At 39.9% G+C, this 26,253-nt stretch overlaps 1 protein-coding gene across 1 annotated transcript; it reads right to left on the reverse strand.

The window, feature by feature from the left end:
* Nucleotides 1-1,848: 1,848 nt before the first annotated feature.
* On the reverse strand, nt 1,849-24,392 carry DEPDC1B (DEP domain containing 1B). The gene is made up of 11 exons (XM_054810121.1): nt 24,271-24,392; nt 23,378-23,643; nt 18,195-18,330; nt 15,832-15,959; nt 10,639-10,769; nt 9,605-9,652; nt 9,024-9,164; nt 6,085-6,251; nt 4,490-4,666; nt 3,652-3,837; nt 1,849-3,330 (listed from the first exon to the last, which is right to left on the reverse strand). The coding sequence occupies exons 1-11, from the start codon at nt 24,316-24,318 to the stop codon at nt 3,169-3,171; spliced, it is 1,590 nt and encodes a 529-aa protein (XP_054666096.1). The 5' UTR covers nt 24,319-24,392; the 3' UTR covers nt 1,849-3,168.
* Nucleotides 24,393-26,253: the final 1,861 nt, after the last annotated feature.

Here is a 26,253-nt window from a genome sequence, read left to right on the forward strand (position 1 = left end):
AGCAGAAACAGAGTCACATGAACCAAAAGGTTTTCCAGATGACTGATTGTTAATTTAGGAGCTGCAGCAAGCTGTGTTTGTGTAAGGAAAGAAAGCAATGCAACAGAGATCAAGAAAGAGCAATGTTAAGAAAAGACCCAGCTCCCTTCCCAACAAAGGAAGGTAAATGCTGTTCTTCCCTCTGCCAGGAAATGCTGGAGCAAAGCAGTGGCAGATGTGTCACTAGGAACTCATAGGTCAGGAGAGAGGTTATGCTCAAGGTGGGATGGGAGGGAAAAGAGATTGCTCTGCTGGGGGCAAAGAACTTAGCTAAGCCAAAAAAAACCCCCAAAAAACCAAACCCCAAACCAAACAAACACAATAAACTCACTGCAAAGCCAAACAACACCACCTACATAAGTGGGTAAAAGTTTATACTCAAAACTTCTCAAATCAAAAGATCCCATCCAGAAAGCCTAACAGTACCATGACAACTAATGGCATTACACTATGTGTTTCAGTACAGAGTTAAACTCAGTTCAGAGTTAAACAGCATTGTCCAAATTTAGCCAGAAATATCTCCTACTTACATACAAGCTGACAGTTGCTCCTGTTGGATGACAAACATTGGGCTAGGTAGACTGAAAAAGCAGCTGAAACAACATCTTCTACCTTTATAGAGTCTTCCACCTGATATGCTTTAAAAGAATGTCAGATAGCACTCATTTACCGAGTCTCTTCAGAAAACAGCCACTAGGTTAAACAAAAGAATGTTTGGCTTATGGTCTTCAAAGTTCAAGGGAAATAAACCCAACAGAGCCCATGTTGTTCAGTCTTGGCAACATCAAGACATTGCAGGGCTTTCATACAGAAGTAAAGGTTAAATTCCTGAGAAAGTTAATATCAAAACTGAAGTTTCTGTTGACTATAGCTTAGGGATACAGAAACTGTGTTTTTTCTAAGACACTTCATCAAGCCCACAGTCTCCTCTGAAATAGCTTTCAGGTTTTCTTTTTCTAACCTCCACCCTGAAAGGAATAGGCAAACTTATTTTTGTGTTCATAACATATTTGTCTTGCATATTTGCAGTTGGTTCAGTTATGACTCAAGGAATAGCTGTAAGCAGCGGCTATAGTCACGTATCTTCTATTACCAAGATAAGCTTTCTTACGTGTCTCCCAGGATAGGGCATCAATTAAAACTCAGCCTGTGAGATTATGATCTCAGATACAGTTCCCTTCCTAAAATCTCTTCAAGGTTCTAGGGGACAGTTTGTGGTGGTATTTTTCACAGGCTTGGGCACTGTGAGCAGACTTGCTCGGTTTGTTTCTACCACAGTCAGGGAAATAATTCTTTGAAACAAAAGTACAATTGATCCATAGAAATATATGACACATCTTCAACTTCTCCTCATGGAAACTAATGAGCAAACTCTAATTACTGTTTGAAATTGGCTCAGGAAGGCTACAAATTTTAAAAAAATAACAACGGGGGAAAAAACCAACAGTAGAAGGCTTCTTGGCAGGCAGTGAGATTATTTTCAAAGGCAAATAGATTGGCTTCTACTTCACAAGTTAGGAGCTCATGTCAGACTTCACTTAGGGTAGGTTTCCGCTTTTATGCAAGACTTGTTTTCCAACTACCTTACTCTTCTGTATACTTCAGTGGATTAGTGTTGTAACCAAATTATTACATATGAGCAGTCTAGTCACAATCAAAGTTTGACTGCACGTAAGCATACACAATTACTATGATACATCTAAAAGGTTATGCCACACTTGAAGACATAGTACAAAAGGTAAGAAGTATCCACAGATTACTTTTAATATTTATTTTAATATTTCATTATTTGAAAAGTGTACCTTTTTGTATTACTTGTGCTTAAGAATTAGAGATTATTGATATTCAGTCCAAGTATAACCAATGTGTGAAAACAGATCACGGAAACATGTACTGTTCAAAATCACATTGCCTAAGATTTCCAATCTATTAAACCAACAACCTTGTAATGTACACCTTAAAGCTTATTGACTGGTTATGAGGTTAGCAAAGTGAAAATACTGTCAATGTTGCATTAAGGAGAGTCACCATGTTGCTTACTAAACTGTCAGCGATTTGTTGAGATGTCAGCTGTCTTTTCTCCTGCATAGACTACTCTGACATTCAATGAGGTATGAAATGCTGCTCTTTAAATCTGTAATGGATAACATAAAAATCACCACTCTAAGTAAATAACGGGAAGTGGTAATGCTTTAATAGCTCAAAAGTGCTGTCAGAATAAAGTATGTTATATGCACAGTCAATGCGTAGGTATGGTAGATTTCATAATACAAAACAAATGAAATTATTAAAGGCATGTATGCTTCAATATCACTTCAATATTTGAATTCCATTTCCAGAGGAAATGCAAGGCTTCAGATTTTTCTGATAAAATATGTTCTATTGTCAAGCATCCAATTTTGTATGGAAATATCTAGTTAGAGCATACAGGAAAAGACTTAAAAGACTGGGTTGCTTAAAAGAATGGCTCTGCACTATAGAAGTTAATGGAATTTCAACAGGAGTTGATTCAAGCCGTAATGCATCATATGAATGAGAAAATGAAGAATGAGTTTTTACAGTTTTCCAAAACAAATTTAACATATCAAGAACACTGATGTGTACAACAGCAAAAGAAAATCCAGTGTTTCATACTTATTCAAGCATGTACAGCAAATTATTTCCTGAAGCTATATGTGAACAAACGTAGCCTCATTTATACAATAGAGACTCATTTGCAGGGGAAAAAAATGCTGTTGACTAGTTACCAACAATACATTACATACAAACACATTTAGACCTTGAAATGGTGATGCAAACAAATTACAGAAAGTGTACTTTATCACCTGTGTAGATTAAGCAACTCAAGTTTCTTGGGTTTTGGTGGTTTTGGTTTGTTTGAGGTTTTTTTTGTTTGCTTTTTGTTATTTTAAATAACAGACATTTAAAAACCCAATGATTTACAATAATACTGCTAATGACTCACATTTCTACCACCTCAATACTTTCCTCTTCTTTTGACCTTTTCTACCATCTTGACAGTATCTCCAGCAGTTTTTTGAGTAACTACATGCTGCTGCTCAGGTTCCTTGTACATAAGATCCATTGATAATAGGCTCTGACTCAGTTCGCTGATATGTTTCAAACCATTTACATCCGAAAGCTTCTGGTTCTGTGAAATGGTTGAAAAGGCTTTTTTAAGGCCCACATCAGTATTGGTGGTTTCTGTTTATTTTTTTCTGGAAATAGCACCGCTTCAGTTTCAGGGGTAGGAAATCGTACTCTATACACTTCAGGGTAAGATTTCTGAAACTAGAAAAATACATCAATTTAAATGAAGAATTCACTCAAACTTGTAATATAAAAAAACTACAAAAGTGCAACCTCCACCTCTGGAGCAGGAAAATGATTATTTCTCTAATGGACTTTCTAGAACCCTATATAGAAAATTAACTGATATTTTCTAATATAGCTTGATTCATCACAGTACCCCTATTCTAAATGATAAAAGTTAGAAATCCCCAAGAGTACCTACTATTTCATATCTCAATATTTCTCCGTAGGACTACACGTCTAAGGCTTGATAAAGCTTTTTAGGTTAAAATTAAAGACTGTGGAGGAATTTTTATTTACTTGCTTGAGCTGCTTCTTCTTATCTTTCACAGATATTTCTTTATTCATCGCAATTTCTTCCAATAAAGCTGCCAGTGGTTCTTGAGAGCCACTTGCCCTTTGGTATTCAAATTCATCTGTACTGATTTGGTGACAAAATGGTGGAGGAGGAAAAGTTGCATCAGTATCAGCTCCAGCATATTTTATCTGAAGAAAGAGTGAAAAAAAGAGCAGCTATGTTTTCTGCAATAAATTTGCTTAATCAAATTGACCACCTACAATCATTAAGTAGAGAAGAAACAGACTAAAGACACAAAATTCTACCTCCTATCTCCTGCACTAATTGAATGAGTTCTAGTAAGTCAAAAAACATGACACAAAGGAAGTCTGTTTAACTCTTTGAAGAAGTTAAAAGTTGGGTTTTTTTAGTAGGAATTAAAGAAGGAAAAAATAAAAAGCAGCTTTGAACAAAACAAAATATGGTATCAGGCAACAGAGAGTTATGAAAAAGCTGAGCAAGTGAGGATCGCTCTAAAAGAAAATCAGAACATTAATGGAAACACTTTTTAACCATTCAGTTTTTCCTCACTACCATATAGCTTGCCCATTACATGGAGAAAATAGTGCTGGCCAACAGGAAAACATATTTTAGAATTCCTGTCTCTAAACCATTCAAGATCTGTTTAGTTCTATTCAAATACATAGTTATGGTTGAATATCAGCAGTCAAAATTAATTAGTTCTTCATAAGTTAGCAGCGACAGAACAAAGTCTTTAAGAACTGTTGGACTTCAGAGCAGAAAGGATAAAATTGATCTAGAAGCACAGAGACATAGGAGGCTTTTTCACTAGATACCTACCTGAACTCTCTGGAGATGTACAATATGTTCCTCTATACAAGATTTTAAGGCAGATGGAACACTTAAGATCTCTTGATAATTGTCCATGAGAAAAGATACTAGTTTAGCAGCAAGCAGTTCATCCAAGTCCATTTCATCCTTTGAGCAGAGAATACAACGGGAAAATGCCTGAACCATCTGAGGAAAAAAAAAACCCAAAACATCATTATTGTATATTTTCCTATTTGGGGGTGGAGAGTGAAGAATCAGACTGTATTTAAAAAGTGATCTTTTTGGAAAAAGTTTTTATCAGCACAATACTTACTCTATTTCCAACACATCAATATATATTTTAAAAAAAAATTATCGTGTACAACTACATTATCTGAGTGGACCAAAGATGGCTCTTGCCTCATATACATAATCTAACCCTGACTTTAGACTTAGAATGGTTGAGTTCCATTTTATTCTCAAGACTTTGTCAAAGAGCCTGTTCACATGGCTTTTCCAATTAAACAGGGCACAAATATTTCAGAGATTTTAAAAATAACAGAGGAATTTAATAGAAGTTAAGCACCAGAGGGAAAACTTAATACCTTATTTTGAAATCATCAAACCAAATTTCAGGACCAGTTCACATCATGTAGCCTCATGCTCAAGCATTCAGTTACAAGAGTTTTCTGTCTATGCATCAGTCACTCTTAATGTTAAAAATACAGAAGGCAATCGAGGTTCTGTCATGTACCATAGACCACACTGCTAAATTAAAACTTAGTACAAGGATTCACTTCTAAAAATAACATTTAGATTATAACATAATTATTTTAATCAAAGACCCTTTACAGTTAATTAAATTATTACCTTAGCAGTGAAGAATTTAATTATTTTAATCAAATACTATTAATAATTAATTAAAAACTTAATTACTATGGAAAAAAATTAATGAATGCTACTATAGGATTTTTATGGAATGGCTCTATAGATGAGTTTCCTGTTACCCTTGTTGCAAAAGGTTTGAAAATTAACCAAGAAACACATGTTCTTGGCTAGTCAGAATTGCTAATAGCCTAATAACTTTGTAATAACATGCTGTTGCAAACTTCAGTAATAACTCTACAAGTAGCCCTACAGAATGAACATTGGCAAAAAATAGGGCTTTGTCAAAATCTGATTAAAATTACTTTCAGATATTTCTGTAGTTTAGTGATGAAAAAAATAGTACTGAAATAAATTGGTAGGTATTTTTTTAAAGTGGCTGAAAACAGGTAAATCAAAACATTCAGCTACATACGTCTAACTATGACTGAAACACGCAGTCTTTCTCTCACTCTTTTTTTTCTAGTCAATAGCGAAATCAGTGGTGATTTAACTTTGTAAGATAAGGAAACCTCCAAATTCTGAGCACATTCTTCATTTGCTCACAACTTACCAAGAAATCCCAATTTATTCAAATTCAGAGCAGCTTTCCACATAGCTAGAATAGACAAACTGTTCTTCAAACAAGCAAAATGTATTCTGTAAACACTCTCTGTTAAGAATCTTTTATCTGTGCTACTTCAAAAGCCTTGTTAAAAAAACCCACAAACCTAAAAGCTTTTGCCTTACACTATACGTACCAAGGTTCTGGTCCTGACTGATTCAGAAAGAGGTGGCAAATCCTTGTTAAAGCTAATTTTTGCCATCATTCTCACCAACAGCTGTAGTCTTTTCCGATTTTCTGGTGGCAGCAGGAGACAAGATATCTGAAGAGCTTCTACAGCCTTGCCGTGCTTTTGCAGCAGACCTGGTTCATACAAGATCAGGATATTGGGCAACATCTCTCAGTTATATATCTCCATAACATTTAACATAACATTTCTAAATCTGTCTCCCCAAATTCCTTTCCTACTCATTCAAGACTGCCTTAGAACTCCAATCCCCAAAGAGTCTAGGAAGATATCCCTAGAAATGGACTCACTTCCCACTGAGCACCTTGTTTAAGTATTTACAATATTTCCTTCCGATGCATTGGGAGATATTAAGAACCATAACCAACACCTCTAGCTATTAGTAGACATCAAAAACTACAACATTTTTGTTCATGCTTTGCTCTTTTATAACCCTCAGCTCTATGCACAGATGTAGTAACCACATGAAAAATTTAAGCCTGAGGCCACAGAGAATCTAAAAAACCCATGTGCTTAAGCATCAGTTACAAATATGACAATACTGGCATGTTCCTCACACCTATAGAAGTTACATCTATGACTAATACTACTTACAAACTCTTGAGAAAACACAGAATGTGAGCATGGCAGAGAAATTTGAAGAAATTTAAGATGGAGCTTTCAGACATATACAAATCACATCATGGCTGCCTCAAATGACTAAAAATATCATCTGATAACACTTGCTTTGCTATTTCCTGGAGTCTTCCACTAAACAGAAAGCTTATCTACTGAAGGAAGAAAGAAGTCCTATAATCACTGTGGAAAGGTTGTTATTCCCTGAGGGTAGCAATATGAAAAGTCAAAGACTCAAAGACTGAAATCTTGGTTTATAAACTTGGTTTATAAATTTATTATTGCCAATTTAGCAAGCCGTACTCCATTTAAAAAAAAAAAAAACAAAACAACACAGAAATGCAACCGCAGACATGGATATGCTTTTCCATATTTTGTAAATGCACAACTTGCTAATCAATTACTGTTTCATAGGCAGCATTCAGTACTAGCATTGACACTTACTACAAAATAGTATTCTATGGAGTGTGTGTTGCCCTCTACAGTTACCTACAGCTTCATAATGGTCTGTATATCAGCCTCATTGTTAAGACTGAATTACATATTGAGCAGAACCCAAAATTTTTCCTTTCTCAGCTGAACCCCAAAAAAATCCCTTCATCATCCTCCTCCCCCCCCACCCCCAAGACTCACAGATTGAATCTCAGAAGAGAGTCTGAGTGGTTAAAGAAGATCTTGCTACTGAAACTACAAATTGGGCATCTCTGCCTTATATTTACTTGTTTATTTTCTTACTACTGGTTCTAAGTAGTTCTGAGTACAAAAAGAAGAGTTAGGCTCCACCACAGGTATGCTGAATTGTTGTCTTTAACTTCCTCCACTGGCTAGATAGGGAACATAGTTTTGAATTATAAAAAAAATGGAAAAGACACCTGGAGATCATCTGGCCCAACACCATCCCACAGTCAGTGAGGGTGCCTAACTCAGGTATCCCAAATCATCCTACTAAGGCGAATGCAGCTTTTCAGCCGTTCAAATACCTGTGTCAGGTGTCTAGAGGAGGTTATTGAGGCAAGACTTCTAGAGAAGCATGACATTTTCAAACATATATTTCCAGTACTTTGAAGTAAATTGTGTAAGTATGAAGATGGAAAACAAACTAAGTAGTTCTTGAAAGCCTGTGTTCCCATGACTTCTTGTGTAAATCTATTTTTGTTAGTAAGAAAGGATTCCATATTAACAACTCATTTTTTGTGAAAGATCACAAAAGGATTTTTTTTTTTAAACAGTGCACGATTTCATTTCCACATAAACATTGGCACGAAATCTTACTTCTCATTTTTACATCTGTGAAATACTGTATAATAAAACTCTATAAAATTCTCTTAAAACCTGGAAGATACAAAATACAATGGAAAAGCAAAGAGAAAGAGAGTATGAAAGGAAAAAATTTTAAAGATATTATCAAGAATATCTGTTGTCTCAGAAAAGGAAGTCAAAAAAGGAACTGTATTCTGTTGGAAGCAAGATTGACAAATAACAAAGTATAAAAATACTGAATTCTAGAAATAAAAGTTATTCTGAATTTCTTTTTCATCTCAATAGTTTATTAAAAGCAATGTTGTTCCTACTTAAAGAAGCTCAGAAAAAAGTCATATGCTACAAAGGACGTTTTTGAAAAGAACAACTCGGTTGTTCTTTTCTGAAATGTAACCATAAAATGTTATAAAATGTTTTCACATTTACTGTCTTTCAATGGGCCACCTATAGCTAAAGAATAGGTGACTTTGATATAGTGTGAACCCTTAAAAAGTTATAGGTAATAATTAAACTATTGTTTCTTTAAAGCACTTGATTAGTTAATGTCTATTCTAAGTTTAAGCAATGAAGGATTGAAATTTTCTACAGATGTCATATTGCCAGGGTTAAAAACAGTCCTTACAGCCCTAATCCTTTTTAGTCTAGACTTCGGTCAAGCAACTTCTAAAAGCTTATGTGAGTTTAAGACACTTAGGCATTTGTAAAAAAAAAAAAAAAAAAAAAAATCTGTTAAAATCCATCTGTTAGGTGTGGCAGTGCTAAGCAATGAACAGACACCTTTAAAAATTATAAAAACAAGCAATGGAAGACTTTTGGACTAATGTGATCAAAAAGACACAAGGAAAAAACTGCCTTGTGATATGAAATACATTTAAATATTAAACTGTTCTCTGTGTAGAATGGACAGGACAGGACCTAAAGAAATGAGCTGTGATACTATTCAGGTATGGTAAATTAATTCTCAGAAGTTAATTCAAAAGAATAATTGTTTCATTACATCCCAAACTACTTACCTAACACACTAACGAAAACATCAAAAAAATGAAATGTGAGAAGAGGTTCTTTGATCTGGCCAAAGTAGTCCATTATAGTTTTGAAGACATCTCTTTCAAATCCTGAGTATGTAGGCTGCTTCAAATCTGAGCAGCTGGGCCCTAAAAAGTAAAGAAAAAAAAATATTAATTTGCACGCACCACCATTATTTTCTAATCCAGCCAATAAAAATACAACTTCAAGCAGAAAAAAGAACAAAAAAAACCCCCAAAACTTAGACTCATTCTCATTCTTCAAAATATAAGTGAAATTGTATTGATCTATTGAATTGATCTATTTCCAATAGGTCTAGTGAAAACACAGTAGTGTGTTTTTTCTCTAGTAGAAGAAAAATATTAATATTAAACCTTTATATATTCCATTGATATAAGCTGCATGGTCAGGAGAACATATGCTGGCTGATCTTTTCCAACTTTGTTTAAAGCAATGATCAGAAAAAATATTGACTGTGAATATAAATGGGATTTGATGAGATGGTAAAGGCAGTTCAATTGATTTTTATGTGGGTGGGGTTTTTTTTCACCCTCCTGAATTTACTTACAATTTGCTAGACATTTCATTGCTGATAATATCCAGTGAGGTAGTTCCTCTGCATAGGAGAGAAACAGACAGAAATTAGAAGGAGAAAAATGTTAACCTGTAAGATAAAGTGAAGCTGAAAATTCTTTAAGAAGTTCCTCCTGTATAGTAGATCCGTTGATTACAAAGGTAGGCTATACTTTTATGGAGGACCTAGCTTGAATTACATCTATACTTTAGTACTTCCAGTACTCAATATCAACCAGTTACACCTACTGCTCTTACAACTCAGTTAGCAAAACGGATCATATAGCAAATCCTTAACCTGCCCTGCAAAAATCAGCCAAACTAGTTCAAGCTACACTTTCACTAGTGCATTACAATGAAGTGTTTACTTTGCACTGAAGACGATGAAAAGCACTCATACGTTTAATTCTGTCATTTCTACAAGGAGTAAGTTAATATCTTGAGATGCTCCAACTGTCTTTAAAATGAACATGTATATGCTCTAGAGGAGGTTTCATTCACAAACCAAAACCGGTTCCAATCTCATGTTTCACTTATCTACAGATCTTGTAGAAAATATAGTGGCAATAATATTGTGATATATCACAGCAGCAAAGATGCTTTATTTTCTCCCTGATGTGCAAAGCAGTTTTAAACTCAGTACTCGTTTCTAAACACATTGACTGAAAACTGAGAAATTTTAAGCATCTCTCAGTGTACATTTTGATTCTTTCACAATTTTTAGTACATATTTCCCTCATGTAAACACTCCAGTTCGGGCAGTTAAGGGCTGGACTGACAAAGCTAGCTTGAAGTGAATTATATCCCTATCTTTATAAATGAAAAGTTGCCGCTCTTTCACTTTCATCTTTCAACCTTGCTAAAGCAGGAATATGTTTAAGAGAGTAAATATGGAATAAACACCAATTCTTGCTATTGCAATGTCAGAGGACAACAATGGCATACTTTGTAAAAATTCTAGTTAAGATAATATTTTTGTACTAGTAAACTACAATATGAAAATTAAATGAAAACTTCCAAAATACTCACTTGATTTGTCTTCTAAAATGACAATGCCTTGCTTAGTGACATTGTATGCATTTTGGACTATATGCTTTGAATTCACAAGTTTTGTGTCTAACACTTCATCCAAAGAATCCAAACCCAAGACCTTTTGTAATCTGTAAAAATATATAAACATATAGTTCATATACCATCTAATCTGAAAAAGGCAAATATGTAGTATTAGAATAGATATGATTCTGAAAAAGGGGCCTCTCCATTTCATAGAATCTCTCGAGTTGGAAGGAACCCATAAGGATCATCGAGTCCAACTCCCTGCTCCTCGCAGGACTACCTAAAACCAAACCATATGGCTAAGAGGGTTGTCCAGACATTCCTTGAACTCTGACAGGCTTGGTGCCATGACCACTTCCCTGGGAGTCCGTTCCAGTGATTGACCACCCTCTCTGTGAAGAACCTTTTCCTAATGTCCAATCTCAACTTCCCCTAATGCAGCTTCATTCCATCTCCTTGTGTCCTGTTTCTGGTCACCAGAGAGAGGACAACAGCATCTCCCCCTCTGCTGCCCCCCTTGAGGAAGTTATACACTGCGATGAGGTCACCTCTCAGCCTTCTCTTCTCCAAGCTGAGCAAACAAAGTGACCTAAGTTTCTCTTCCTAAGTCTTGCCCTCAAGACCTTTCACCATCTTGGTTGCACTCTTCTGGACACACTCTAACAGCTTGATGTCCTTCTTTATATTGAGGGGCCCAAAACTGCACACAGTACTTGATGTGGGGCCACACCAGTGCAGTGCAGAGTGGGACAATCACCTCCCTCAACCAGCTGGCTATCCTGTGCTTGATGAGCCCAAGGATACAGTTGGCCTTTTGCGGCTGCTAGGGCACACTGTTGACACACATTCAACTTGCCATCAACCCAGACTCCCAGATCTCTTTCTGCAGGGCCAGTCTCCAGCCTCTCATCCCCCAGTTTGTACACATAACCAGGATTACCCTGTCCAAGGCACAGAACTGGTAACACTTGCTCTTGTTAAATTTCATACAGTTGGTGTTTGCCCAGCTCTCTAGTCTATCCAGATCTCTCTTTAAGGCCTTTCTACTTTTGAGGGAGTCCACAGCTCCTCCTAATTTAATATCATCAGCAAACTTAATGTACATTCAATTGCTGTGTACAGATCACTTCTAAAAACATTAAAAAGCACTGGCTCTAAAATCGACCCCTGGGAAACCCTACTGGCGATTGGCCATCAGCCTGATGTAACCCCATTTCCTATAACCCTTTGAGCCTGACTCATCAGCCAATTGCTCACCCAACACATTATGGCCTTGTCTAGCTGTGTGCTGGACATTTTGTCCAGAAGGATACTGTGAAAGATAGTATCAAAAGCTTTGCAAACCCACCACATCTACTGGCTCCCCTTGGTCAACTGGATGGGTGACCTTGTCATAAAAGGAAATTAAGTTAGTTAAGAACTTTCCCCTCGTGAACCTGTGCTGGCTACGACCAATGACTGTGTTGTCTCTCAAGTGTTTTTCAGTAACTCCCAGAAAAACCTTTTCCATAATTTTACCAGGCACTGAAGTGAGACTGACAGGCCTGTAATTACCAGGGTCTTTCTTCTTACCCTTCTTGAAAACTGGGACAACATTTGCCAGCTACTAGTTGACTGGGACCTCTCCAGCCTCCCAAGATCGTTGAAAAACAATAGACAGAAGTCCTGAGATGATATCAGCCAGCTCTTTCAGTACCCTGTGATGAGTCCTATCAGGCCCCATAGATTAATGCGCATCCAGCTGCAGCAAGTCTCAAACAAATCCAGGGTCAGCTGGGAATTTATCATCCCCCCAGTCACAGTCTTCCAACACAAGGCTCTGGGGGTCCCAGGGCCCATCATCGGTGTTGAAGACAGAGGCAAAGAAGGCATTAAATGTCTCTGCTTTGCCTACATCCCTATTTGTGATGTGACCAATTTTGTCAAGCAATGGACCAATGCTATTCCCGATTCTCCTTTTGCCATCAATGTATTTTAAAAAGTCCTTTTTGGTGTCCCTCACAGTGCTGGCCAGCTTGAACTCTATTCAAGCTTTGGCTGCATGAATTTTCTCCCTACAGTGGTGAACAGCATCTCTGTAGTCCTCCCATGTTGCCTGTCCTTGCTTCCAATGTCTGTACACTCCTTTTCTGCCTAAGTTCTAGAAGATCCTTACTTAGCCAAGGTAGCCTTCTGCCCTGCTTGCTTGACTTCCAACACTTTGGAATTGCCTGTTCCTGCATTCTTAAAAGATGGCTCTTAAAAAGTGACCAGCATTCATGGACCCCAATGCCTTCAAAAGCAGATTCCCAGGGGACCTTACTAACTAGCTCCTTCAGCAGCCCAAAGTATGCTCTCCCCATATCCAGAGTCGATGTTTTGCTGGCAGTTTTTCTCCTATCACCAACGATTTGAAACTCAACTACTTTGTGGCCACTGTGACCAAGACAGCCACCAATCACCACTTTGCCCATGAGTCCCTCTCTGTTTACAAACAAAAAATCTAGGAGGGCATCCTTCCTAGTCAATTCCCTTAGTACATGCACCAAAAAATTATCTTCAACATGCTTCAGAAATTTCCTGGACCTGTTTGTGTCCGCTGTATGATTCCTAGTTGATGTGTGGGAATTTAAAATCACCCATAAGGAAAAGGGCAATTGATCTTGAGACATCCCTTAATTCTTTGTAGAATAACTCGTTGGTGTCATTGTCCTGGCTGAGTAGTCGATAGTAGACCCACAACACCTGCTTTATTTGCTTTCCCTGTTATCCTTACCCAGAGGCTCTCAACTGTGTCATCATCGACTGTAAGCACCATAAAATCCAAACCCTCCCTTACATAGTGCCACTCCCACACCACCACCCCCCGACCTTGCCTGCCCTGCCTATCCCTCCTGAAGGCCTATAACCGTCCATCATGGCACCCCAGTCACAGGACTCATCCCACCAGTTTTCGCTTATGCCAGTGATTTCATAGCTCTGGGACTGGACCAAAGCTTCTAGCTCCTCTTGCTTATTCCTTATGCTGCGTACATTAGTATCAAGACATTTCAAGTGTGCTCCAGTGTACTCAACACATTGTGGAGCAGACTGAAGGACCTCAGTAGCATGCCATTCCTCAAACATTGGCATGCTGCCCCCAGGCTTATCTCTAGCAAGCCTGGTTCTATCTCTTTCCCCCTTCAATTCTAGTTTAAATCTCTTTCAATAAGCCCTGCTAACTCCTGTGCAAAGATCCTTTTTCCCCTTTAAGACAGGTGTACTCCATCTGTCACCAGCAGGCCTGGTGTCATTTAGACTGACTCATTATCAAAAACCCCAAAGTTCTGGTGACATCAGTCTTGGAGCCAGGTATTGGTCTGCTAGGTCTTCCTGTTTCTTCCCTCATCATTCCCTGCAACTGGAAGGATAGAAGAGAATACTTCTTGTGCTCCTGATCCCTTAACCAGTCATCCCGAGGCCCTGAAGTTTCTCTTGATTGCCCTTGGACTTCTTATTGAAACTTTATCGCTGCCTACACGAAAAAAAAATCTATAATGTATAATAATCTGAGTGCCATACCAGGGTAGGAAGCTTTCTCTTCACATCTTTAACCTGGGCCCCAGGGATGCAGCAGACTTCCCTAAGAAGTGCGTCTGGTCCGCATATTGGGTCTTCTGTTGCCTTCAGAACAGATTATCTGATGACAATGATTTGCCTTCTTTTCTGTATGGAAGTGGTTTTGACACAGGGTGTGGGCCGATTTAACCTTGGTTTCACTTGCATAGCCTTGTTATGCAAGGGCACCTGGGAAGGTTGGGTAGTCACAGAGATGCTTTTGCTGCGCCAGGCAGGAACTTGTTGCCATTGCCTCCTATCCTTTACATCACTGTATTCTGCCAGGTGGAGAGAGGACAGGGAATCCTCTGTATAATGTGTCCTGTCTGCCTGACAGGCCTTTCCCATGGAAGGTAGGGTGTAGTTCCAGTGACCTACCTCCCTCAGACTCCCGCATACTCCTCAACCTACTCACCTCCTCCCAGAGCTCTGCCACTAAGCAGAGGAAATTCTCTACCTGGGGGCACCTCCCACAGGTATACTCACTACAACCAGCTACTCACTACAACTCACTACAACTGGTGTTAAGAGCAGGGCACATCCTGCAGACTGACACCTGGGTGGCCAGCGTGTTCTCATCAGAGCTCCGTCTACGAAGCTGCGTCAGTCATGGTGGGTGCAGTGTCTACAGAGACCATGGTTTTCTGCTGGATGGATACCATTGCTCCCTGATCGAGCTGGCAGAGCTACAGCACCCTCCCTGTGCGCCTTTCCATGCAAAATGCCATGCCTCAAGCTGTTTGCCTTCCCTGGTCACAGTGCTCCTGGTCACTAGTGCTCCATAGGGGTTTCTTTTATACATGGGGGAGCCTTGGCCACCATTGCTCCTGGCCCTGCCAAGGTCTCCTCAGCTGCTGTCGTGCAAGCTACAGACTGTTGGTGGGTTCCTCCACTCCCTGGAGGTTTTCCGAAACGGGGAACCCTGTGTACACCACTCTAGAGTGTTCCACTGCAGATCATGCCAGCAATGGAGCTGCTCGCCTCGGCATCAAGTTTATTACATGGAGATAATGTGCCAAGTTTAAATAAAAGTAATCATTAGTAAGGCCTCAACCGTGCTGTAAAAACAGCTAATGTATATTATTTTTTTTCCTACATAAACAGACTAAAGGAATGCCTTTAACTTTACATAGGATATTCCTTTTGGAAATAGTCAATATCTGAATGTCAAAGCCTTCTGCACTCAATTAACTCTTTCATTTCTTATCTCATACAAAGTATTGTACTTGACACTGAAAGGTTTCATGGTATTGCATTTCTTCATAAGTGCTTCTATTTCATAGCAACAAGTAAAAAAGAGAAAGACTGAGAAAAAGTGATTAAAGAAGGCAAAGCCCACACAACAAAAGGCCCCGTATAACACAACAGGGAAAAAAAAAGTCAAAAGGTATTAAGCACAATAAAGTTTCTTTGCAAACTTTATTTGGCTAATGAATTTAGCAAATAACAAGTGGTATAGTTAGTCTAGCCACTATGGCTTTGATGGCAGTGATGAAGGGTGAGTGGGTAAAATTACAAGCATTGCCAGAGAAGACTATTACCTACCACACAGTTGCACTCTAACAGCAAGTGACTCAGAAGTATACTCACCGTGACAAAGTCATGGATTTCCATATCTCTTCTGTATTTGTTTGTGTTAGCTCTCTGCGGAACACAAGTTTGCATGCTGGTACTTCCCCTATAGCTATACTGTGTCGCTTGTACCACATCTCAGAGTTCTGAAATAAGAAAAAATACTCATTAACTGGTGACTTTTCAGATATTAAATAGTATAATATATTTATAGTATAGCATGCTCCCTATTGCAAGTACTATAAATATTCCTAAATTCCAGTAAAGTCTCTGGGATAGAAGTGAGTGTTTAGGTTTCACAGATGTGCAGCATATTTTCTCAGTTATGTAACTTGTCCAAAGCTGAAAAAATTATGTGTGTCACAATAGCCATTAAAATTCAGGAGTTAAGGGCCTCTAGTCCTATGTTCAAATCCTTTCCATGATTAAAATAAATTCAACTCACTTGTTTTGAACTACCACTCTAAGATTAAACATCTGCTTATGAAAAAAATATTGGAGAATTATTAGATATCAAAAACTGATATTCATCCTTGTTCAGCATATACTGATCATAACTAAACATTAAGTTCATTAGCAGGTTCTATACATGAAGAAAGCAAAAGCAAAGAGAAACAGCTGAAGACACCCATATATCTAGTCCACCATCATAACAGAATAAGTAAAACAGAGAATGCAAGAGACTACTATCCTTTATGCAACCTTCACATTCAAGCTTGATGCTTGAAGATTGTCATCAATGTGTCAATGGGTCAACATACAATACAGTTTGTGTAAGCAGCATACTTTTCAAGGCAAAATTCTTAATCATTCCCAGTTCTGTGATTGACTTTGCAGAGCAGTCCTAAAGCACATTAAAAGTATTCCTTGTGATCACAACCAAACCACAAAATGCATTCCAGGAATACAATTACTTACTCCAGACATTTGTCATTCCATGACACTAGACTAAGCTAGCTCGAAATAAATAGCACCCTCTGAAATTAGTATCTGGTCTTCCACACCAGTATTTCACTACAGACACCCACGCCCATTGATCCACACACAGCCAATACGTGCTCTCATTGATGCTGGAGCAATTTAAGGTGCTAACACTTCCAGCTACCTGTCTACTTCACCATTCCAGTGGAAGCAACACCCTCCTATAAAAGAGCCAACAGAAAGAAGCTTATTCCTTCGCCTCAGTTGCTTCAACTTATGGTCCATTCTATTAACCAAAACTGCCAATGAAAGAGATTTTGAGTTATGCCAGACTGTATGCTGTTGCATCTAAGTTCGATGTATATAGGCAGTCTTTTGCTAACTCTTATCAAGCCAGGATGCTTGTATGGAAATTTAGACCAGACAGTTGGAGGCTGTAACATCTTAAAACTGCAGCAGATACTTGCTCAGTAACTAAAATACTCAATTCTCTTTACTTATCTTTTCTTTCTTCCCTCTTAATCTTCTACCTACTACTGAAGTTCTAAGGACCACATTTTTTCCTCTTTCAAAGCCTGCTTTACATGAAAGGTGCATTCAATCTGCACATAAGTGGATTACAAACATGGAATAAGCATTCATTCAGGACTTCTAGATGTCCAGCAAAACAGCAGGAGATACTTTTCCAAACAGGCTATCAATCACCAAGAAATCCAGGGCTAGTGTCCTGCACTGACGAGCGTTAATAAGACGACCAAAAATATTGAAGAAGTCCCAAGAGTTCACAAAATACGAGAACACTCACATACGAGATACATTGGAGAAAGAGTTTAGCATATACATAACTCCAGAAGCCTAGGCTTTTAAGACATCCAGGTTTTGGTTTACTAATAAAAGGAACAGGGTTTTTTTCAACAACTTTACAAAGGCTGGATCAATCCAGGTAAGTATGGAGCAGGATGATTCTCCAAGCTCACAAAGGGTAACAATGAAACCAGGACCACTTCTCCTTAGCGACAACATATTCCTTATGAGAAAGGAAATGGAATCACTAACAACCTCATAGCAGCTAGGAAGGGAGTAATACTGTATATATTCTACTACATGAAGTGTCTGGATAAGAGTTACAGTGTAAGTGACAGTAAAGTAACTATTTTGTCTTGTAGTATAATAAATGCCCTACTGAAATTTGAACAAACTGGCATGCAAGCATACTGGCAAAAACAGCCATGATGAACTTAGGGTGCTCAGGACACCATAATCTGTAGCAGAAAGAACACCTAAAGCCAACATCCCCAGCAAATCATTAAGAACAACTTTAGATCACATAAGTTTAAAATAAAGGTATTTAGCATTTAATTTTATAACCAAGTATTTTGTGCCACAACAAAGAGATCATTAGTTCAGTTTTGCTTTCCAAATATGGTTACATCTGGAGAAATGAAAACTGGGTATCTTACCATTGTGACTGATTTCACTGGGATGTGTTCTTGAGAAGTGCCAGCCTTCGGTTCATCCCAGCCTGGAAATTTGATGACTTCCTTTCCACATGAAGGTTTCTTTGGATATGGCTTCAGTGGTGAGGAAGGAGGAAATCTACAATTAGAGAATATTTTTAAAGCCTCTGAACTCCACCCTATTCCATATTTACCAATGCAAAACTGTAGCAGGCCTTCACATGCAAAATACAACAAATGCCTTGGACATTCACAGCACGACTTAGTTGACTGAAGACTGCTGTTGAGTGACATGTAAAACATCCTAAGGTGTCTTGTTTGGCCTCAATCTGCTGTTCCAGAACAGTGCAGGTCCTTTGTACCTCCCATGACATAGCTGAGACTTGGGGGAATGTCTGATATCCCAATGCATCTCAAATAGCACCAGCTGCCTATACATAGGCAACTGACTCAGGTCTTCACTAGAAGACTTTGATTCTGCTGAAAAACTTGTGGTGAGATTTTCTCCATGTCAAGTGCGCTGCTGGCATGCATCTCCTAAAAGCAAAGGCACATACCTAGGTCACATGACTAATGTTTGGATTTAATTAGTGTGTATGCAAGTGTCCACACAATGTTTTACACACATTACCATGTTATTCTGTGTTTATGTGCTTTCTGTGTGAAGATCATATCCTGCAGTTCTTTTCTGGAGTCTTTTTCCAGCTGGTTGTGCAAGAAACTCATTCTCTTTTTAAGGCATTTCAGGAAGTGCCTTGAAGAAATTAGCAGAAATAAACCCTACGCTAGCCCTTGCAGAAGACAAGGAAAACAAACTAGATCACTTTCAGCTCAGTCACATCTCCAGCTTGACCAGAATTAAATTACTGCCAAACCTAGGTTGGAGCATTAACAAAAGAATTAATGGCAGCACATCAGAAAGACAAACCAGTTTGATGGCAACATTCAAACTGCCCCAGATCAGATCTTGTTTACCTGCACTCCTAGGTTTTGGAAGCTGAGATTCCTAATGCTTCAAGAAATTGCTTCAGCCTCACTCACTCTTTTAACCAGAATGTAAAAGACAGTTACATCTGTGACCATGCAACAAGAGCGTGTACACCACTAGATAGCATGCATTTATATCCTACCAGAAAGATTCTCATGCTCAAGAAATCATCAAGTTTTCTCTAAAATGTCACCCCATCCTCTCAAGGTAGTTCCAGCATTTAATTAGTTCTTTAATTAGTTTTGTATTGTAGTTTTGTTAGTCCAGTAGCCTTAAACACGTGCATGGACTAAACACGTTATGGTTTTGACCACACACACACTAAGACCCTTTGGTCCGTTCCACAATGCTCTTCAACAGGTAGATATCACTTCTTTCGAATAAACCCTGAAAAGTAATAAGCACCTTGCACCAATCCTGCAACACTTACCCTGCCTTTTAAAAGTAACCCAGATTACACTGCAGATGTTCAGCTGTTGAGTGTTCTCAAATATTTTTCAGCTACTTGTTATTTCTTAGAGTTTAATGTTATAACATTTGCAGTCTTTTTTGCTTTTGCCTTACAGTATTCTCAACAGTTCCCTTTTCCCCTCCAGTTCTTCACAATTTTAGCTTTATGTCATTTGCTGCCCTGATTCTCAACCAACCAATAAATTAATGAATTCTTAAAAGCAGAAAAAGAAGATGCATTCCCCTTTCTCAGGTAGCATTAGAGCAAGATAGAGTCAAGCTTTTGGATGAAAAATGAAAAGCCTCTGCTTTTATGATGAACAGAATAATGTTACCTAAAGCTAACAACTGAGGAATATTCCAAAGTTGACATGTCAAAATTAGCATGGTTTACAGCCAGTAACACTAGTTTTAGCAGTTTATATAAGGAGGAAATAGAGATACCTGTTTGTGTCCAGGGTAATGGATAGAGAACAGGGTCAACTAACACTGGTGTCAATGGTATGACAAGTACCACAGCTGAATTCCCAGAAGTTTACCAGCAATACAAGAGTACTAACCCTTTTGATTTTAATAAAGTTGCTTAGATTCCAAAAAATGTATAGCCTGACAGTTTCCAAAACTGTAACTTCTTGTGTATTATTGTAGACTAAGCTAAGCCACTAAGTCAGGACACTCTGACAGATGATCCTTGCTATTTCTAGAAACCACACTAGTTCTCACCTTCACCAATACTCTCAGGCAAATCAACATTTGGCAACATCTCTTTTGCATACTCTGTGGAGTGAATAAGAGCAGACAACTATACTGACATGCGAAGTTAATGGATGATACAACTGTCCACCACAATGTACAGTTATAGTAAATAACATAGGAATTTATAGAAAAGGTTTGAAGCATATCCAGGTTTCCAGAGTAAGCACTGTCAGTGGAATCAAAAGCAACTTGTACTGCTACCTGTATCAACACGGTGAGCAAAGTATTTACAAAGCAACATTAGGAAAGTCCACCAGAGGGAGCTGCCAGGACATTAAATACATGAATAAAGGCAGGCTGGAAAACAGATGTTTAACTTGGTGAATAGGAGAAAAGCATGTTTTCATATTTAAAGCCAAACACCAAAACCATAAGTAGCATACATAGCTTATTTATGCGCCAAGCCCAGTGGGGAAAAAGCTGGGTCCAATCCAAGAGGTATGAAAGCTATACAGTTTTAGTAAAATCCTGTTCAATTAGTAACTTAGTTGGGAGGTAGAGAAAGAAGAAGGTCATCAAGACAGCCATAATGAACGAGCTCTCTTGTCCAATAGCAGATCATTAGGCAGAGCACATAGAAAATGAAAAACACAGAAATATTTCACCCAACCAACTTCCACAGCCTGCAGCTTCCCACAGCCTGCAGCTCAGTAATGTCACGGCTGAAAATACAAAGGAGAAAAGAACAAAGTAATTTGAATGTGTCACGTTGGCCAACGCAAGACAAACAACCCCAAATCACAAGCACACAAACATTAACAAACCCAAACCAAATATATATAGCATAATACCAGTGGTTACCAAACCCCATTTTTAATCTTTTGACTAAGAGTCAATGCCTAGAAAGAAAGGAGACAGAGCACTTGACATCTATGGCACCAGTGAAAAAAACTGCGCAGGTAGTGCTGTCCTAAGAAAAACAGAGCAGGACTGGGCTAGGAACACATCAGACCAGTAATACACCCACCACCGTGTGCTGTACCAGCACCTAATTGCTTTTCTAACTGTTAAGTAAAAACCCCACGCCACAACACTCCTTTACATTTACCATTCTCCAGGTCAGCCTGGAGTCAAGATGTAAGATCCTCTGCAGCTCTTCTAGTCTTCCATGCCTGTTTTCCAACCTGAACTAGTCGATGATTAGGTAAACTATCCCAACATCTTGCCCTTCTATAGCAGCCATAAGGAGACAGCCAGAAAAGACTTTAAGAACAGGACAAGCATACAGGATACTTCCTCAGCATTCTTTCCGAGCCTTTGGTCACGCTCAGCTCATGGACTGCAGGGCCATATATTGTTTTGAGATACTTAGCAACAGACTTTCTTGAGTGAGCATCTCAAAACATCTTCAGATACCAGTCCTTTGATATATTGGGTCCTTTGAACTTGAGTCCCAAATTCTAAAATTTACCATTTTCCTTGATTGATTGTTACATGGAATTTCCCTTTATGGATCTAAGTTTGGAGAGAACATTCATCATAAAAGATGCCCCCCAAATTATTTAAAATTTCTTCCATTAAACTTGATCGAAATTGGTTTGAATATTTAACTTATTTGGCAGGGATGCTGTAGCATTCAGTGTCATTTCCTCCAGAAGGCAGGCTAAAAACCAGCTACCACTTTTACTGAAAGATATGCAGTGTCATAAAGAGCAACTTGAATCAGTGCTAATTTGTTACTGGAATTCAATACAAATCTGATCCAAACAGACTGTAAATCAACTGAATTGCAGTGGAACAATGTAACCACAGTTAACATAAACCACAGTTCTTTTATAAGAAATTATCTTGATCCAAGTTTGTTTGTGATCAAGTAAAAGAATTACATCATACTTACCTCTTACCTTTAAAGTATTCCAAGTTAATAAATAAAATTAGGAGAGTAATGAACAGCAGCACTTACAGCATAGGTGTGCAGACTAGACAGCAAAAAAGCTTAGGCACACTCTACAAACAAACTAGTTCGGATCACAGAGCAAAATGAAAAATTGACTTCCTCCATCTCAAGTGGAAATTCAGTATTACATACATTTTCACAAAGACGATATCAAGAAATCCTTACAAAAAATTAATACATACAATTTCTTTAAGTATATAATAACATGTATCGTAAGTAGAAACATAGCGTTATTGTAACATATTTTACCTATTGCTCTGCCTGAAGATCACTCCCATTTCCTCAAAAGAAGACTCACCATGATATAAATTACAAATCCATACTTAAGGTAACAGTCATTATTACACTACTTTTTCACCGAACAGGACACTACAAGATGGTACAAAGTCAGAACCTGCAACTTCTGGACTCCCAAACCTTAACTGAGGTCACAAGAGGTCAAAGAACCCACTCCAGTAATGCTAAGTTTTCATTACAAAGAAAATGTTTTCCTCTGTTAACAAGCCACCAGTTGAGAGGCTAAACAGGGATAAGTAAGCAAACATCCTTGAGGAAGAGCAAATAAAATTTTGTCTCTTTTAGGACAATTTCAATCTACAACCCAAGAAGTATAGAAAAAGGTTGTATCATGAATTACTTCTAAAATTAGGAGTGGAAACAGGATCCAAAATAGTCAGGGAGTTGGGGGAGAGGGAGGACAACTGGAGCTGGATGGTCAATGGCATTTTCGCTTACATCAATGTCTTCTTGATACACACTCTTTCAAAACAGACTAACCTGATGTCTACCAACAGCAAACAGAACTCGCTACCTTGTAAAAGCTGTAAAAGCTTTTCTTAGTATTTATAGAATGTAATCTAGTTAAAGTGCCCTTCAAAAATATTTAAAAATAAACCAGCAAAAAACCCAAGCCAAACATCAAATCATGACTGTTGCCTATCATTAAAGAAAATAAATTCCTTTAAAAGGAAGGGGGGGAGACACATTAACACTTTTTCAAAGGCATTCTACAAAAACATTTGTAAGACCAACGCACAGGAGTTATTACTCCACTTCCCAAAAGCGATTTTTTTCAGTCACCATATAGAGGCTTACCTGTATAAATGGCCATCATCTTGAAAGTCCTCTTTGCCCCATCTTCCTTTAATATCTTCAATAACATGATTTTTCAGGAACTTTTTAAGCAGCTTAACCGTTTGATTACGAGTCACTTCTGGGCCAAAGTTTTGATTAGAGCCGAGCAGTTCATGTAAACAGTCCACTGCCTCCGAGGCTTTGAAGCAACGCTCGTAGCTTTTGAAGCGACACCGATGCTTCCGCAAAGGCATCCCAGCACGAAAAAGTTCTATTATCTCGTTCCACTAGGGAAGAGGAACAAAGCAAACCGTTACGGAAGCTCTTCTAGAAGCATTTTCGTTGTACAAAGCGAGATCTGAACGCAGAACTTTTTGGATCACTTGCATTTACAAGCACGCTGAAACCTAAAACTATGATTTAAACAGTTGAGATCTGAAAACAAACACCAGATTTAGGAAGCTGAAATATCTAGAGTCCCATACTATCTACGGCTCTACGGATATAGCTTTAACCTCCCCTTCCTTGGCTTTCCACTTGACAAAAGGCCGGACTAAAGCTCCACTCTGCCAGGCCCTGCCGCCGCCCAGGTCAGGTGGGGCACACAGGTCCAGCCGCCCCGCACAGACTCAGCGTGGGGAGCACCAACACCCGGACGGCGGATGGGGTCCAGCTCGCCGGGTCCCGACCGGGGACCGGCTGCCTGGGACAGGCCCAGGGCCTGCCCGGCCCTCAGGCCGCAAACAGCCGGCCAGCGCAGCAGGCTCAGGTGGCCAGACTGCCTCGAGGCAGCCGGCCGATACCCAGGAGACTCTAATGAGTCGCTGTCGGGCACAGAGACCCAATCGGACGGGGTAAGGCTACACAAAAGGCAAAGCCGGGGACGGGGCACCCCAGCCCAGGGGGGCACTCACCAGCCGGGTGGCGCGGTAGGGCCCGGGGCCGACGAGTCTCGGCTCCATGGACGCGGCCGGGCCTCACCGTCTCCACGGAAACCGGCAGCCGCACGCGCCGCGCCCGCCGACCGTTTGAATCCGGGCCCCAAAAGGCGTCGCCTTCGCCTATTGGGTGGCGGCGGCGGCACGTGACGGGTCCACCACCGCCCTCGATTGGCGGGAGAACGCGCTGGCCCGCCCCGCGGCAGGCCGTACGGAGGGCAGGGCCCCTCGCGCCGCTGCCCCGGCCCTCCCCCTGCCCGCCGGGGGGGGGGGGGGGGGGGGGGCGCGGAGGCCCTTGTGCCCCCTGCCGCGCCCCGGGCCCTACCCCCTGCCCTGCCACAGGCACCCGTGCCTCGGCCCCACGGGCTTCCCCACGGGAGCGCGCTCCTCGGCCGTGGGACGAAGGGGGGAGGGGGCAGAAAACAACGGCGCTGCGTGGGCCGGGGCGCAGGAGGAGTATCGGAGGAGAAAGGCGACTCCTCCCGCGCAGGCGGAGCGGGAACGGCTCCTCTGGGGCAATCGGATTCCCAGAAGCCGCGTTACTTAATTTTTAAAACGGACACTAACTACGTGTTGTTGCTTGTACTTAGTCAGGAAGTGGTTCAGGACAGGGGCCCGGGCTCGTGTCAGTGAACTACCACCTGGTGATAAAGAGAATACAGCCTTTTCATTAATTTACACAAACAAACAAAACAAAAAAATCCCCCCTTTTCAGGGCTCAGTGTCAGTAGCTAGTAATGCTAGTGTTTCTGCTCCACCAACGTTTACCAAATACAAAGAATACAAAATTTCAACCCCACTCCTGTCATTGCTACACAATCACTAACGATTTTGCTGACTCTTGCACTCTTCTTGCTCGCATCATGCTTAAGGTGTAGTACATTTCTGCATGTAAGATGCACAGTTTTTAGGGAGGAAAAAAATGAAACCGTGCAGATTCAGATCATGAGATGCTCACAGGCTGCAACACTGTGCGCAGGATGGGGTTTAATAACGTTCTGTACTGATGTCATTAGCATAGTTATGCTCTAGGCAACATCTTCGGATACATCCCTACAACTCACTGAAACAATGCATTCTTTTTCTCCAAACACTTCATAACTTAGAGAAAACTAAACCAGTGTGCAAGAAATTATGCAGTAGGAATCCGAAATGGCACTTGCTGACAGCCCACGGAATGATTAGCATCTCTGGTTTCTGCTCCTACTTATTAATTCTGAACCTCAAACAACTGACTCCGGAGGCTGGACTTGGAAGTTTTTCCTGGCTCCTTTCTGTTCAGCACCTGTCCATGTGCAGAGCTACTCAGTTTTGACCGCGTATACTCTCAGCTCCTACTTACGCCCAAGTGAGTTTGAAGAACCACTTGCACACCTCTGTCCCAAACCGACAAACAAGCATCCGGCCCCTCGCACACAGGGCAGGATGCATTCATTCCTCCACGCATATTTATGGGACGGGGGAAGCAGGGGGATAACTGCAAAATTGGAGACCAGAACTAGGACTTCCTCTACCAGCACAGGGGTCATCTGCAAGACTAGAGCAATGCCTGCTTCCCCCCAGAAGCAGCAGAGAGTAGCATCACCCAGCTTACACTACAGAGTAGCTATTACAGCCTTTCCCAGAAAGGCCTGCACTTCCCAAACACATTTGAACCCGCAGGCTCAAGAAGACCTAAATGAACCAAGTTGTACCACTTTCTTCATCAGTACTTAGTTAAGAAATTACTGTATAAAAAAAAATAGGCACCATTCAAACTTTAGAAATAAATCGGAGGCAAATCCTTTCCAGCTCTTTGAAAAAACAGCAATAAGTCTGTCCTTTGGAGGCGACCCCCTACTTTGGAAGCCACACACACACTGGAGGATAGCAGGATTTGAGACCGAGAGTCTGCAATTGCATTTCCCACTGGAAACGTGTGTAGCCCCTGATCAGCACCCCAGCTATCTTGGATTCTTT

The sequence above is a fragment of the Grus americana genome, chromosome Z (assembly GCF_028858705.1).
Source record: "Grus americana isolate bGruAme1 chromosome Z, bGruAme1.mat, whole genome shotgun sequence".
NCBI classification, from domain to species: domain Eukaryota; kingdom Metazoa; phylum Chordata; class Aves; order Gruiformes; family Gruidae; genus Grus; species Grus americana.

What these genes read in the sequence shown, in the direction of transcription:
- DEPDC1B (XM_054810121.1), bottom strand. Translation starts at nt 24,318, where the DNA reads ATGGAGCCGAGACTCGTCGGCCCCGGGCCCTACCGCGCCACCCGGCTG. An exon ending in GATGATGGCCATTTATACAG is followed by an intron (nt 18,331 to 23,377) that starts GTAAGCCTCTAT and finishes CTCTAATTGTAG; the next exon opens with ATTTCCTCCTTCCTCACCAC. An exon ending in AATGAAATGTCTAGCAAATT is followed by an intron (nt 9,165 to 9,604) that starts GTAAGTAAATTC and finishes TTTACTTTTTAG; the next exon opens with GGCCCAGCTGCTCAGATTTG.